Source organism: Podarcis liolepis (assembly GCF_965112155.1).
Source record: "Podarcis liolepis genome assembly, chromosome: 2".
Lineage (NCBI taxonomy): Eukaryota > Metazoa > Chordata > Lepidosauria > Squamata > Lacertidae > Podarcis > Podarcis liolepis.
Genome location: NC_139555.1, coordinates 1,972,217 through 1,988,631, shown reverse-complemented (window position 1 = coordinate 1,988,631; position 16,415 = coordinate 1,972,217). Strand labels below are relative to the sequence as shown.

Below are 16,415 nucleotides of genomic sequence, written 5' to 3'. Positions count from 1 at the left end.
CATTCTACCATATGTGGTAGATGTGCAAAATGACAAAAGCATACTGGGAACTGATTTGTAATGAGTTTAAAAAAATGTTTTAAATAACTTTTGTGAAAAAACCAGAAGCTTTTTTCACCAGGAATTTTAGGTCCAGAAATACCAAAGGAGCAGAAAAGACTATTTATGTACGCTACGACAGCTGCGCGGATACTGCTGGCCCAGAGATGGAAGGAAGATAAAGTACCTACCAGAGAAGAATGGCTATCAAAGATGATGGACTATGCCAAAATGGCGAAAATGACCGGGAAGATCAGAAACCAGGAAGATAATAAATTTAATAAAAATAACACTGTAAACAATTAAAAACATTGGCAGGATTTTAAAAACACTTGCAATGTAACAAGAACTATGGTAACAGCTGAGTTTTAAGGAGATATGGAGAACATTATGCGATGCAGTTGGAAAAGAATAACTATGGAACCCATGAGGGGGAGGGAAGTCTAGGGGTTCAGAGAATCCTATTTGAACATGTGAATGCAAACGTTAAATGTAAAATCGAATAAAAATATTTTTTTAAAAAAACAAAGAGGGAATATTATCAGATCTCAACAGCTATTCATGTTGGCTCAGCTCTTGCAGACTGCATTTGCAGGAAGTGCGAGAAACAGACTCTGTGGCAAAGCAGCAACCGCTCAGTTACAGCAATGAAAGAGACCAGTAAGATATCGAGGACCCTCCAGGTGCAACCAAACATCAGACCTTCCCCACCCATTTAAAATAACTCACCTAGTGTAGAGAAGGAATGACCGGGGTGGGGTGGGGTGGGGGTTAAGGAAGACATTTTGTCCATATTTTATCTGACCTTGCTTCTCCCCTTCACCTCTCAGAACAAAAGGCACCTGCTGGGTCAGACCAAAGGCTCATCTAGCCCAGCCTCTAGTTCTCAAAGTGGCCACACAGATGCTGCTGAGAAGCCCACAAGCAGACTCGAAAACAATACGCCTCTCTCCTGCTTCTTGTTCCCAGAGGCTGGAACTGAGTTGTACTGGAGGTCAAACATAGCCATCATTGTGATTAGTAGACCTCTCCCCACATCGAGATGGAAGGGCAAAGTGTCTGCAGAAGTGAGCCTCTACGAAGGTCAGAGTAACCTTCAGGTGTGTTCATGTCATCACAGAGTCTTCCGAAACCACCATCAATCACCCGATGAGGTGAGCACCTACCAGGTAAGAAGAGCTCTTACAGACCAACTTTGGTCTGATTGACTGAGTAGCTGCACATCTGAAGGCTGCTCTAACATGCTTCCTAAATCAGGAAATAAGGTAACCCTGCAATCATCCACATGTGTATTTTGATACACATATCATAACATATCAAATCACATTACAGACATTAAGACTTGCCCTGAGGAACCAGGTATTTTGCCATTCTTTTTTGCCTCATCTTCCCCACACATACCCAGATCCTCGCAAACACAAACTGGGGCAGAGTAGAAGACTCACACTCGGTTCCTCCGGCGATCCTGCATCTGTTCCCTAAGCAGGGGGCCCAGACGAGCATCCTGGGTTGCACACTCAGACAGGCTCTGCAAGAGAACGGCCAGAGCTGATGAGCAGAAGCAGCCAGGCTGGTTGCTGCAGAGCAAGAAGGAGCAGACCAGCCTCCTGCAGATGCAATCTCATGCCAAGCAAGCAACAGCCTCCCACTAACCCAAGTCAACTTTTATTCTCACTTTGTGTTGCACCTCAGGCACTGCTCCCTGCACCCATCCTGTTACCTGCAAGAAGGCCACAGAGCTGGATTCTGCCTGCAGCAGGCGCCCATAGAGCAACACCCACTGGTTCACCAGCCACAAGATCTTCTGCCTTTTGCCCAGGATGTAGGCAGCTTTGTCCTGTTCGGTGCCCTCCGACGGTTCCGAATGAAAGGTGAACAGCAGTCAAGGAGACACAGAAACACAGCCGTATGCCAGGTGGCTCCCATGGACCAGGCCCGGCTCTAGGTTTTAGGGGGTCTCAGGCTAAGTGCCCTCTGGTTAGAGTCCTAAAAATGGCAGCTAAACCCAGCCGCCAGCTGCTGCTTAAAGCTTAAATCAATGAGGCAAATTAGTCATAATTTACAACTTTTGCTCCCTTAAATCTGAGATGCCCTTCTAGTCAAACTAAAGTTTATTAATTGGTTAACCTAGCCAATTAATCAACTAGAATTTACAGCCCTGATTAAAATGTATGCTGTTCAGACAAAGCCACTTTCATTCTTAACCTGGGACACTAGAGATGTATGGAGCATACATCTGGGATCTCTCTAGTGCAAGGATGAGCAGCTAGCAGACCCTGGGCCAAATCTGGCCCCCAAAGTCTCCTTCCCAACACTGCTATTTAGCACCCCAGAGGCAAGGCAGGCATGCACAGGGAACAGCTTGCCAGCAGCCCACCAAACTGGGCCTCTAAAGTGGCCTTCCAAACAGAACTGCTTGCTGAGTAGGGCTGTAGGATCCAGCAGAGACAGAAACCACAAAGGATATTGTTGGAGCAGAGCTCTGCATAGCTGCGGTGTTGGCATGAACACATCATGTGTCAGAAGGAAATCTCCAAGGAAGGTGTCTACAGAGGTGGCAGAGAAGCATGGTGAAACATTATTACAAGGGCTAGATGATCTCCTAGATGATTTGCATTTAAACTCCTGTAACCTGACAAATAGTCCCATGAGCATTCTTCCAATGTACACACATTGCCCTGTACACTTCAAGGGAGACGACAACTCCACAAATACAGAGGGATGTGCCTGTGTAGATGCCCCTCTGTTCAAACTTCTTTCCCCAGTTCTTAGCTCTAAAGCGGCCCATGAACCAATGACTGGCATGGGGTTTTCTTCGGTGTATTAACTAACCCTTCTCTTTAAGTGGCCCTCGACTTACCTATGGGGTCAGAAAGTGTAGAGTCTGGACGCATGGTTTCCAGTAGATAATCAAGTATTTTTTCAGGGGTCCCAGACATCACTGAGTACCTGAACAGGAGGGGAAAGCATGAACTTCTCAGATAGCATGACAGTGAGGTGGAAACCAGAATCAAGCGATGCACCTAAGCAGCAATCATTAGCTGCTTAGCTAATGATTCCTTCCCATATCATTAGCTGATTTGGGGGAAAAACAACAACCCAGGTTTGGCATATGAATATTTTGCTCACAACCACATTACATAATAGGTTTTGTAGTCTAGAATTGCCACACAAGCAATGAGTGATGATCTCCTGTCCATATTTTGTGCCCACAGTTGTACAGTATCGTATATTCTGTAGCCTTAAGGTTGCACATGAGCAAAGAAGCATGCAGAAGAACTACACTATCGACAACTACCATACTTGCCCAGTGGATCTTACAGAAGCAGATGGAAATTTAAATGCATCTTCCTGTGGGGGGAGGGGGGAGCCCCAATGTTTTGGCATCAGGAAAACTCCAAATGTTCTCTCTGATTCTATTTCATGTGGAATCCAACATTAAGATCCTCTGGAAAAAGCACCATGGCAGTCGGATGAGCTGCTTCTGCAGCTGCCTGCAAAGCACTTCCAAGAGTAGGAAGTGCAAGTTTCTTGACACCCAGCCCTGTTTTGTGGGGAAGGCAAGAAAAACAAGCAGAAAGAGCTTCTGCCTCTAGGAGGGAGCAGGGAAGCGAAGGGGGCCAGACCGCAGTACCTACTGCTCCCTGGAGTCCCAGGAAGGTGACTGGAGCTGCTGCCTTGCAAATTCTTCTCCAGAACAAGCACCACCTTCCCATGTTCCTTCAGCCGCAGAGTGTTGGCTTCAACATCCTAGACAGGAAAGCAGAAGCTAGTGAACTGGGTTGCATTGCCATGCTTCGGGCGCATCTACACTGGAGCTGGACAACAGCCATTGGCCCTAGGCCAATGACATCCTCAGATGCTATCCTAATGGACCTCCTTTAGGGCAGAAAATCAGTGAGTTGTACACTTCTGAATTCCATGTTGGGTATCACATCAAGATACTAGCCTCGTGCAGCTCCTCCACGTCAAAGTGCTCAGCCCAGTCTGCTCACTCTACCACACAACTAATTTCATAATGGTGTAAAGCAGGGAAAGAGACCTAGGATTCTAGTTATATGCTATATTTGCTGTGAGAGACTGCAGTCAAATCCAACAATGCATATTCTTGCTAGTTAGTAAGTTGAGGGGCAAATAACCACAGAGCCGTATTGCTGATAGGCAAAGACTCAGACCATAGAAATGGATTGGGTAGAGGGGGCTCTGTGTGATGTCAATTCCCCATCCTCTCATGGGGGACAAGGAACATACAGAATTTCCTCTTTCCTCCTCTCTCTCTCTTCCTTCGTCAAGTCATGAGGGCAGACATGCCCTCTGCTTGTTCCAGTAAGAGGCGTACGTCTGAAGCTGTTTTTACTGTAAATATAAGTATTTTACCTGCATAGTTTTTACTGCTGCTGTAGCTGAGAACCAATGCAAGACCACGTGTAAGTAAATCATATCTGAAGCTTATTTTTCATTCTGGGTGAATGAATAGGGGGAGTCAGCTTGCTTCACAGCTGGGCATAATTAAAAGAAGGCTTTGCAGACAATTCCTATATGCATACATTTTGCATTACACTGATAAAATGGAAGCATGCGGAGGAAGACCAGCCAGGAATGGGCAAATGCCCAGTTGAAACAGAGTAACTTGTGTATGGACAGAAGGTCATTTGCAACCTGCCCTTCACAATGGATCCCTGTGCAGGGGAGACGCTGAAGGTGCCTAAGGGAAAGCAAGGTTGCTTCTGGAAAGGACAGTATAATAAGCAACTAGGCTTTGCAGGTGGGATGGAGGGACTTCAAAGCAAGGAGCTTAGTGTACAGAGGAAAGGAGAACATTCAGGCACAGACGTGTGGCAGAAGTCCTGGAGAAACTGCTGGTAACTTCATTTATTGCTGCCTCCTGATCCCTTAATGCCCTCCTTACATTTGAGACAAAATTCCTTCCCAGGGCAAACTCTATTGAGCGCTGAAAACTGTCAGAGAATGGAAGGACCCCAGCCTCCATGTGTGACCCAACTCCTGGCCCACCTTGAGGATGCGATTGAAGTCCCGTTTGTCCACACGCAGAAAGTGGCAGCTGTCTTCACGGAGGATGATGGTGGCTGCACGAGGGGCATCGTTCACCAGCGCCAGCTGCCCAAAGTCATCACCCTCGTGCAGAGTGGACACTAAGCCCTGAAAAGTGAGTGCGCCACGTCCGTTACTGCTCCAAGGGACATTACCATGGCAAATACAGGGCAACTGAATAACAAGGCCACTCACCAATTCTCCCTTATTTCCCCTCCCCTCGTTGCTGTCACCACCACCCCTCGCAATAGGCTTCTTTTTGTTCTCTGACTGGCAAAGCATCTACGTCTCAGAGCAAGCCACTCCTGGTGGGAGGGGCTATTCAGGGTTTCACGCAGGTGTCCTTTCCAGACTCAACTCGGGACTTTTTGGGTGCAACGCATGCACTCTCGCTAAAGCTGAGGCTGCTGACTCATAGACTGGGCATTGTTTGGGGGTTTGGGCAGTGGGGGTGGGGGTGGGGGTGGGGATTGTTGCTGTTACTGATATTTTTTATTTTAGATCTTACGATTTATGTGGAATTCATTTCTACTTGGCCGTGTACTTTTGGATGTTTTATTTGTTGTTTATGACCATTTTTGATATGTTTGTGGTTACATATTTTTCTCCATGTTTCAAGCTGCCTTGAGAATGGTTTTAACCATGGAAAGGTGGCATACAAATAAAATTATGTGACTTTGTAACTTATAAAGTAGCACTCTATGCGTTGGCAGCTAAGAAGATCAGGAGGAAAGAACTAGATAAAATAGCAGTCAACTGCAAAGGGGATTCGGATATTTAATTTGGCACATTTTACTAGAGAATCTTCTGCTATTCCATTTTATGCAACAAACAATTATAGTAGTTGTGACCGTGGTTTATATTGTATGTGTAGTGCCTGATGATTTTATGGTTATTGCTGTTTTTCCTTTTGTTATTTTTCTGAATAATGCCATGGCCTATGGCTAGCACAATAAAAGTCTATGATGATGATGAAATAAAATTATGTATGTATATATGTAGATATATGAGCCACAGTCCTCCCCCAAAGGTATGTTAACGGATTGAGTTATTTTTAAAAAGAACACCAGAGGGAGAGCCGGATCAGCATATTAAATATGACAAGCAAGGTGTTCATACTACTGTGAAACTTTGGGACAAACAAGTACATTATATTGTATACAAATGTAATCTGATCTAAAAGCATCAATATATGACAAGAAACATCTACGTAAATAGATTTCTCTTAGTCCAGATGTGGATATAAAATTTCCTACACACACACCAAACTTAACCCCAAGCTGACCCTTTCCATGTGAAGTCTACAGAGATTAAACATACAAACCTTGTCATGTGTGACAACGTTGACTGATCCCTTCCAGATGATGTACCAGGAGGTGCCCTTGTCCCCTTGGCTGAACACTGGAGGGGGAAAATCCTTCGCATCAGTGCTATGGGACTTATGCTTTGAGACACATGCAAAATGAGTGCCCAGGGGCACAGACCAGCCTTCCCCAATGTGCTTGGGACTACAACTCCTATCTGCCCCAGCCAGAATGGCCATGCTGACTGGAGCCAATGGGAATTATAGTCTGAAACATCTGGCGGTCACAGCAGGGCAGGGAAAGAAGCACAGGCAACATGTTAGAGGCAAAGGAGGAAATGATCAGCTTGGGCTAGGGTGGGGTGGGGGGCACAGGAACAAGTGGGCAAAGCCAGAAGAACAGGTTCTCAAGGGAGCCTTCAAAAGAGCTGCCACAGGGAATTGGAAAGGAGGAAGATAAATAGATAGGAAGTTTTCCTTCTGAATTGCACAGGGTAGAAGATTGCTGGTGTCACATTTGACCCTCTCAAAAGTCACTGGGATGATGGCACAGCAACAACACACAAGACCCATCCCCATTCCAAAGACTACTGCAATGCACTCTCTGTGGGACTTTCCTTGCGCCTGATCTGGATATAAAATTTCTGCTCAAAGTTCAAAGTGTTATCATTACTATATAAAGCCCTTAACAGCATGGACCAGTTTACCTATGCAATCGTCTTGCCCCCCTGGACACCCACTCAACTGCTTCCATCTGCAGAACTGGTACTGTTACAAGTGCCACATAATTAATACTCAATCCACATTTGTAAGGAATTGATGCCTTAATGTGGCAGAATCCCACTTTGGAACTCCCTGCCTAATGACAGCAGGCAGGAGCCTTCACTGGACTCTTTTTCAGTGCCTTGACAGGCAAGCCTATCAAGACAGGCAGAACGCTGACATATCTTAATCTGGTATTTAGCTTATCGTTGGTTTTAATTATTTTTTGGAGGTTTTAAATCGTTGCTTTTCACTGATAATTTTATTGTTTTGCTCTTTTTTGTAAACTGTGCTGAGGTTTAACTACAATCAAGAAGTGTATAAATATTGTGAAATAAATAAACAAGCCATCTTATAGTGGCTGCAAGATACTGCTCCTTGATAGTGTTTGCCTGGTTGAAATGTGTCCTTCAACTCTGATGATCCACATTGATAGCTGGGTGGAAGGGAGAAAAGTGTGTGTGTAGAAAATAGCTCTTTGCACAAAGGTAAATCTGACATTCCTTGCTCTGACCACTGTTGCCTCGGGCACCACCCACCCCTCCCATGTGGCCCCAAGAAGGTCACTGAGATGAGACCATGGCCCTCAGACTGAGCTATGGGCATGCTTGCAGGAAGTCAAGAGAAGAGCTAGGCTGAAAGTGACTAAGCCATTGCCAGCCAGTTACTCACACACAGTTCCAGCCTTTGCATGGGATTCGAACAGCAGGACAGCAGCCAGTTCCCTCTTCACCTGTGGCAGGAGGGAGACAAGCAGTGAGCTTGCCCTGGAAAACCACTTGCACAAACAGCCGAGGCAGAACATAACTTTGGTGATTAAAGGTGTTGGCCACACTGGCAGAGGAAGGGGGGGAGTGCAGCACCCCCGGCAGCATGATCCTGGTGGGGTCCCATTGCGGCTGCCCTCCCACCCATGCTGGGCGCCATGCCCCCGCAGGCAGTGTGCCATGCCCCCAGGGTGCATGCCAGCCCCCAGCCCCCCCCCCGGTGCCAGAGCATGAAGCTCCGCCACTGGTTGGCCAAGCAGGAAGCATGTTCATAGAAGGTACACATGCATAAAAGCTTCTGGGAAGGGAACATCCACACCTGGGTCGGCACAGTTCTGATTACTACATACTATTCATACTAGCTAATAGCTATACTCCTCCGTAATCTTGGTGGTTCTTAAAGAGAAGTCCACCTAGAAGCTCATTTATGTATACTAAATTATAGTCAACAAAAAAATGCATATTTCTTAACATCAACATATGGTGCTATATTTGTGAAATTTTGCTAATAATGCTGGATGACAAAGTTCTGGTTACCAGATGCCCCTGGTGGTGGTGAACTGCTCACCACCTAATCTTATTTGTGGACTTAACAGCCAGCTGCCATTCTTTCGTTTTTGATTTCTGGACTGTGCTTAGACTGCTTTGCATGTTCAGATTGACACAGCTCCCCTCCTCTAAATCACCCATCAAATACAGTCCATTAAGTTACTCAAGCATACTGAGTTCAGAACTGAAGAAAAGGGGACTCTTGATGCTCTCTCTCTCTCTCTCTCTCTCTCTCTCTCTGTGTGTGTGTGTGTGTGTGTGTGTGTGTGTTGGAAGTATGTGAGCAGAGAAAACAAGCAGACTGAAGTATTTAGAAAACTTGACAGGTGCCCATTCTAAAAGTAGCATCATAAATTCTTTACAACTAGTGTAAGATAGGTAGAGTGAACAGCAAACACACACCCCTCCTAATGTGCATGAATTTTCACCCCCTACATCTGTATAGGAGATGGATCCAGTCTGACGCAGGCTCAGGCAGCAGGTGGGCAGGTTTGAAGTGACTGACAAATGAAAGGAAGCAACCAGGCGGAAATAGGACAAATCTGCTAGATAGGTTCATCCTATCAAATGGAATAGCTAATGGAGGGGGGGGGATTGTTTGGCCATCCCATTGGTTTCCCTTCCTAGCCATCCATTACTCATGGCATTCAAATTAAAGATGGGCCAAATGAGGCAGAATCTGACCGTTACTTACAGAACTGGAGAGATGGGCGACAGCTTTGATGTGCAGCAGCTCCTCAAAGATCAGTGCAAGCTCCTCATCTGTGCGTTGGCCAGGGCTGGAGGAGAGTGCCCAGGTAAGGCACACATATGTCAGGTTCTCCTGTCACTTTACAGCACTCACCACCACCGCATCCTCATCCCCAAGACAGTGCGCATTACCCTGACTCCTTCAAAGCGAAGGATGTAAATTCATGGCATAAACCTCCTTGTTTCTTCTGATCATGGGGAAGGACAAGGAAGGGAGCAAACTACCAATGCAGCAACAGGACGTCCTTAACCTCCATCATATCCTCTGGCACGAGGGCCAGACGCCAGGCAGCTTGGCTACAATCATGAGGTTGAGAAATTCACTTGTAAAGTTAGGAAGAGCCTGCTAGAACAGGCCAATGGGCTATGTAATCCAGGATCCTGTTCTCACAGGGGCCAATCACTTGCTGAATCAGCTCTTATCAGATGTGCATAAAATCCAAAAAGAGATTTTCCTTAACCCTGCGTCAATTCAGCACATAATATCGGATTTTTGTAAAGCATAACTGCGAACAACAAGAAAAGCTCTCAGACCCAGGGGAATTAATCAGCAAAGAACAGCATCAAAATACAGGTCAAGCAAAAGTGTGGATGAGTCCCTAGAAAGGCAGGATTTAAATAAAGCGAATGAATGAAATAATCAAGGAAACAATATATACATTTCTATCTATCATCTATCCACCTGCACTTTCGTTCACCAATAAACAGAAATGGCTTAGCTGTTCTATCAGCAGCAAAGCCTTAAACCTTCCACATTTCCTCCCTGCCTGCCACACTATAGCTCAGTCCTCACACTCACGGTTTGTGCAAGATGGTGGTGAGCAAGGCGGTAGGGCCCAGTTGGGTGAGCAATGCCAGTGCCTCCAGGAGCTCCTCCCCATCCCGGTCTTCAGCGCTTGGCTCCAGGGCCACAAAGCGGAAGAACTGGGTGTCGCGATCCTGGAAATAGCTCTCCTGCCGCACTGCACAGGGAAGGCGGGTGAAAGCAGGATGAGAGTAAGAGAGCACAAGGGGATGGGGAGGGAACCTGTGCTCCTCCGGGAACTATTGGACGACACCTCCCATCACCCCGATTGCTGGCTATGTTGGCTGGGGCTGATGAGAGCTGTAGTCATCAGCTACTGGAAGGTCACAGCTTCCCTGCCCTTAGAAGAAGCCAACAGAAGATGTGAAGAGCCCCCTGCCAACATATCAGCTCCCAGTTGCGTCACCTCTTATAGCTTTCCCTTTCTCCCTGTGACAGGCAGCTATCTGGACAGTGAAGGAGTGCAAAGTGGTATTACAGCTGCTGGGTAAGCCCAGCGGGCACACAAAGAACCAGAGGGTGAGGGGTCCTTGGAGAGCACCCAATCCAGCCCCCTTCTCCAGTGGCAGACCTTGGGGTCTCAAATATCAACAGTGCTCTGTGCAATGCCAAAATTCAGTGCCCCCCAAGGCTTTCCCTGTGGAAACCTGCTCTCTTCTGCTGAATCGGAGCAAAGAGCAATCTGCAGAAAACCCAAACTGCTGTTTGCATTGATTCAGCAGTTCAGATTGGGTTTTGCTGGGGGGAAACAGCAGGGCAAAAAACAAAAGTGCTCTGACATGGACCGGCTTGGTTAGGGAGCATCGTGAGCAGTGCCTAATGAGCAGTGGGATCCTGAGACTGTTATGGCCCCCCTTCTTTCCTCTGGTTGTCTCACCATGAGCCAAGACTCCTTCGTCCACCAGCACCTGGCAGAGTCCAAGGGCCTGACTGCGCGTCTGTACAGAAAACTCTGCGCTGAGCAGCGCATCCACCAGCTCCTTCCCAGAACAGCACTGCCTGGAAGGGAGACACCAAACAGAGTTCATGGGAAGAATTCCCACAATCTGCAGCAGAGCTAGATGAGCAAGTTCTGAACTTCAGATTGGATTTCCAGTTTTAAAGCTCTAGATCTCCCCTCTGCTCCCCCTCCCCCTTTCCTTGGTTTTGGGGGTTTCATCTTTTGGTTGTCTGGGAAGGACAAGACAAGACATAGTTAATTTCTGGAACTCATTGCCATAAGATGTGGCATTGGCCACTGTCTTTAAGCACAATTCATGGGGGGGTGGGTCTTTCCAGTGGCAATTTAGTCATGTATAGCCTCCAAGTTCAGAGGCAGAATGCCCTCCTTACCTACCTGTAACTATTGCCATCACGTCCTATTTATGGTTTCCCAAAGCTGATCATTCTGGGAATGGGTTGCTCGACTAACTCAGGGATGGGGCACCTGCAGGCCTCCAGATGTTGTCGGACTCCAACTCCCATCAACCCCAGCCAGAATGATCAATGGTTAGGGATGACCAGAGTTGTGCTCCAGCAATATCTGAAAGGCCAAGTTCCCTATCCCAGGACCAGCTGGGCTTTCAGTTCAGGATGAATAGGAACATTAGGTTGGTCCAGCCAGCACGGTGTTGTCTACTCTGACTGGCAGAGGCTCTCCAGGGTCTCAGGCAGAGAAAGGTATTTCTCGCCTCTTGTTAACTGATCCTTTTAGAAGCTGCAACCTTCTGCTGCAGAAGGCAGAACTGCAGCAATAGCTTCCCAGACGCAGAGTCACTACCATTTACCAGGGGTGGGGGAGCACTCACAGTGGTGCACCCACCTTGAAATTCACTTTGGGGGAAATTTCAGGGGCAGCTAGTTGGTTCACTCGCAAGAGCCCCCCGCCCCTAGAGGAAGCAGCACTCCCACAGACCCTGCAGCTCACTGGCCGCCCCTGACCCCTTCTACGAGGGACAGGTATATGCACACCTGTAAAGCCGGAGGTGGTGCTTGTGATCGCGGATTAGGTCCGGGTACAAGATGACCAGATGTGCACAGAGGAGCCTCCCTGCTCTCTGAATTTTGTTCGATGAAGCCTGTGAAAGAATAAGGCAAGAGAAAAACATTGAAAAGACAGATGAAACAATAAAAAACACTGAATGCAACCAGTTAAAACCAATTACAGTATATTCACGAGGCAACCTGTGAGTCAAAGATTTGCATAAATGGGAATGTATTTGCTTGGCAGCAGAAGATGAGAGACAGGGCTAGCCAGGCTTCCCCGCTCAGGTCCAACCAAAGGCACTGGGATAACGAACCTTCTGGCTCAGTCTCCAGATACTCAGTATCTGGAAAGCCCCAAACTAATTTTGGATTTGGGGGAAAGCAGGGAGGAGAGGAAAGGGATGTTATGCATAGTTGAACAAGTTGTCGTTTGCAGAATAATAAATATGCATGAACAATTGTGTCATATTTATAAACACTTGACCTCCAAAGTCAGATATTTTTGTCTCTGGTTCTTTTCAGCCTTCCACTCACTGTTTCATAGAAGCTCAAAGGTTCAGTCCTAAGATATCATCAGTATGGGCCTGTTCTTGTTTCCACTGAATACAGAATTTCCTTTTAAAAGCTGATTATTTTGAAGGGAGAATACATGGAAACAGGTTCGTTTTAAACTCCTCTGTCAATTTGGTTCTAAAATCCGATTTTCTTCCAACTTGCATCCTGGCTACGATGATTGGCTCTCAGCCAGACATGGATCACAGGCTTCCGACCAGGCCTCTCAAGTACTTACCAAATAGAACAGGAGAGGCATGGAGTCCCTATAAGATTATTAGCCTTAATATTAATAATAAATACCTAGTGTGTCTATATCTATATCGATCCCCTTTGACTGCCCCCAGCACTTCACAAACATGGCCTTGTTTCAATAATCGCAACCACCTTCTGAAGTAGGTGAGTGTTAGCCTCCCTCATATGTGGGGGCAGGACTGAGTCTGAGAGAGTGGTTTGCCTAGGGACACGTGGCAGATCCTTGTCAAGAACTGAGACTTGAAGAAAGGGCTTTCTGATTTTACAGTCATAAGAACATAAGAATAGCCTGCTGGCCCATCTTTTCCAGCATCCTGTTCTCACAGAGGCCAGCTAGGTGCCTGTCGGAGGCCAGGGAGCAGAAGATGAGCACCAGAACCTTCTCACCACCTGTGCTTTCCAGCAACTGGAATTGTGATTTCATCAGGCATCATCCAGCACACCTGCAAACTGATCTTCACAATCATGAGGACTAGGAACTTTTTTTAATATAAAAAAATGCAAATAGAGATTTGTAGCTTCAAATTCCATGGGACAGACAGGCCATTTCTACACCTACATCATGTAACACCTTGCCCCTTGAGGTTCTCTGTCAGCAAAGACCTTCTCAGGCTTTTGCTGCACCACCATGTACTAATGTGATTTTAGTGTGCAAAAGCTCTCATGAATGTGGCATAACTCTCAGAAAGGTGGGATGGAAATCTATAATAATAATAATAATAATAATAATAATAATAATAATAATAATAAAAAATGCTTGCACACATCCCTGAAATACATACACAGACCTGTGTGAAAGGAAACACATCATACCACAAGCCTGTTAGCCCGTTGGGGGGGGGAGTAACCGCCCCCACTTTTAGGCTGTGCTTCCTTTGTTCCTGTCAAGACGGCTGTTTGATATTTACCTGCTTTAGGCTGTGGCCAGGCACTAACGCTGATTCGGTGTCTGGAAGAGGGGTCTGGAAAACAAAAAGATCAAGGACATTTCCTTAGTCCATTTACAAAGTGAGGAAGGGGCTGTTGGTTGCGTGTGTTAGCCCAGTACAGAGCCCAGTGCAGAAGCAGGCAGGCACCCTCCCTTGCAAAGGAAGTCCTTCCTCATCCCTGCAAGAGAGAACCTGTGCGGGGGGGGGGGGGCAGTTACCAGGCTGACCAGATGTCACATGTTAGGCGCCCACTGAGCCACAGTACATCCGAAGGGAAGAAACGCCATGCCGTGCCACAACCCATGCCCCCAAGCCTTCGACAAAGGAAAACAGTTCTCTTTGTCTGACCTTCATTGGGCAAAAAGCGGCAGAGTTTGGTAGCCAAGTCTACTGTGGCCAGAATGCTAATGGGAGTTGGCTCTGGGGTGGGAAACATGTGGCTCTCCAGATATTGCTGGACCACATCTCCCACCATCCCTGACCATTACCCATGCTGGCTGGGGCCATTGGGACTAGGAGTCCAGCAACATCTGGAGGTGCCACAGGTTAGCTACTCCTGAGCTAGGAAGTCTGTTCACACAATGTTGAGTCAGACTTCCCACATGAATTTGAGCCCCCCATCACATGATTACACCTGGTGTGGAATTGGGAGAAGTAGCATAATGGCACGATGGTTGAGATTCACTAAAGGAGAACGGCTCAGAATGATAAGAGTGTGCAAACTGATAACTTAAGATGCCTGAGGCAAAGGTAGCAGATGAGTATCACACCTGGATATGCAACCTGCCTCCATTAAAAATAAATTAAAGGTCCAAAGGGATACAAAAGTTTTGCCTGTTTTGATCTGTTTGAGCTGCGATGGTGGTCCCTTCACATACATACGCATCATTTGATAGGCATCATGTGATACTGCTCTCGTCATGTGATGAGCATGCAGGTGCAAACCATCCTGAGACCCACAGCAAAGTTTGCCCCACCCAAGGAGAAGCGGAAGGCAAGGGAGCTCCACCCCTTTCTGAAAATCAGCATGCAGCAGAAACTCACACAGAGTAAGAAAATAGTTGTCAGATGTTGGCCTTGTGACAAATGGTTGGCTGGAGATTAGCTGTGCTCTGGGTGTGGTTGGTGGGAATGAGTTTTATATGTAAAAGATTAATAAGGATGCCTTTGGGAGATGTTACTGTGGTGGAAAAGTATTGTCTCAGAAATTTCATTTAGTTGCCAATGATGCTTTATATGTGGATTTTTTTACTGCATTTTAGCATTTGATTCTTACTTGTAACCAGTGCTATGTTTCTAGAAAAAGAGGTGCTGGAACTCACCATGAAGACCTCCCTTGTTCTCTTAGAATGGCAACAGCGCTCACCTGAGAGATGGTGGAGCTGAGTTCCAGCAAGTTCCAGCTGAAAAAAAGGCCTGCTTGTAACTCTTTTGTTAAGAGAATATTTTGTTTACCTGCTAATCATGCTGCTTTAAATGTGAATCTTATTGCATTTGATTTTCTTCTGAAATTTTATATTTTTCCATTTTGTCATGTTCTATTTGATGTTTTAAGATAGGCTGTAAAACCACTTGGATATTTTTTAGAACAGTGTAGAGGTAGAGAAATGATTTAAATAAGTACATAAAGATTATACTTTCAAATAAACATACCTGAAGCTTTATGCAGAATCTACAGAGATTCCCCCCCCCCGAAATGTAAATCCGTATAAAAATGATTTAAATAAAAGGTTTATTTTCTACTTACTTTAATAGACATATTTGCAGGGACCAGCCTTAAGCACAGCCAGACCTACAATGAGGTAATGTGAGGCAGCTAGCCCAATAAGCGGGTTCTGTGTTCCATTACAGATGGAACTTCCTACAAATGAACCAGATTTGCTACAGAACACAAACACAACTCTAGTTCAAGTGTTTGCTTGGCCAGAAAGCTCTGGAATTTGGAGTGGTATCATGATAGAGCCCACAGAAATATTTCAGCCTTTGAGTGGTTTGCCAAGTTACCAATAGTTTCTTGAGAAACTGCCCAGCACAGAGAATACAGCCAGTGGCGTAGCGTGGGTTGTCAGCACCCGGGGCAAGGCAAGTAATTTGCGCCCCCTAACCCGTGGATTTGCGCCCCCTAACCCGTGGATTTGCGCCCCCTAACCCTAACCCCCAGATGTTGCGCCCGGTGCGGCCGGCCCCCCCTGCACCCCCCACGCTACGCCACTGAATACAGCGCAAGTCCCAAGAAGCATCTCTCCTGGCCTGAGAGAGTAACACTAAACAATATTCAAAATGGAGGGAAACATCTAGAGAGACAGAGGCAGGACTCTCAGAGCTCATTTCTGATGAGAATACAGGCACAGGAAAGGGTACTCTGCCCCTAAATGCAACCAGATAAGCCCCAAATGCACGACCTACTTGTCTGTATCTCATTCAGTTACAGAACAATCCTCACTGTGTCTCCTGAATTTCAATTGTGACAAGGGGAGACACCAGAAGCACATCTTCAGCATCCCAAATGCACATTGCATGAGCATGTGCCCACCCAGTTGTGAAGCCTGCCGGGCTCCTCCTGCAAAGCAAGGTTCCGCTGACAGTGGGAGGTGCCTCACTATTCTGCTGTGACACTCACCCAGGGGCATATGGGCTGTTACCTCCCTGTCCTTATGCGCTGCCTCTTGTAGCTTTAGCAATGTGTG

The 16,415-nt window shown here is 46.5% G+C and overlaps 2 protein-coding genes across 7 annotated transcripts in view; both read right to left on the bottom strand.

The window, feature by feature from the left end:
• LOC310699149 (histone H2B 5-like) overlaps window positions 1–16,415 on the bottom strand; it is a 960,349-nt gene that overhangs the window by 591,387 nt on the left and 352,547 nt on the right. The window lies entirely within an intron of this gene.
• Window positions 1–16,415, bottom strand: part of RAPGEF3 (Rap guanine nucleotide exchange factor 3) — a 50,855-nt gene that overhangs the window by 16,452 nt on the left and 17,988 nt on the right. For 3 of the 6 annotated variants that reach the window (XR_014521741.1, XM_083486545.1, XM_083486549.1), the window contains 14 exons: window positions 15,051–15,131; window positions 13,708–13,761; window positions 11,978–12,084; window positions 10,905–11,026; window positions 10,022–10,184; window positions 9,167–9,251; window positions 7,829–7,889; window positions 6,416–6,492; window positions 5,053–5,199; window positions 3,674–3,789; window positions 2,900–2,988; window positions 2,507–2,585; window positions 1,760–1,910; window positions 1,485–1,567 (listed from right to left, as the gene is read on the bottom strand). Coding sequence is in view for 5 of the 6 variants with exons in the window: in XM_083486545.1 (XP_083342671.1) it covers window positions 1,485–1,567; window positions 1,760–1,910; window positions 2,507–2,585; window positions 2,900–2,988; window positions 3,674–3,789; window positions 5,053–5,199; window positions 6,416–6,492; window positions 7,829–7,889; window positions 9,167–9,251; window positions 10,022–10,184; window positions 10,905–11,026; window positions 11,978–12,084; window positions 13,708–13,761; window positions 15,051–15,131 (1,415 nt within the window). In the remaining variant the exon portion in view is untranslated. The remainder of the gene's footprint in view (window positions 1–1,484; window positions 1,568–1,759; window positions 1,911–2,506; window positions 2,586–2,899; window positions 2,989–3,673; window positions 3,790–5,052; window positions 5,200–6,415; window positions 6,493–7,828; window positions 7,890–9,166; window positions 9,252–10,021; window positions 10,185–10,904; window positions 11,027–11,977; window positions 12,085–13,707; window positions 13,762–15,050; window positions 15,132–16,415) is intronic. The other 3 variants (XM_083486546.1, XM_083486548.1, XM_083486547.1) reach the window with 2 other exon arrangements.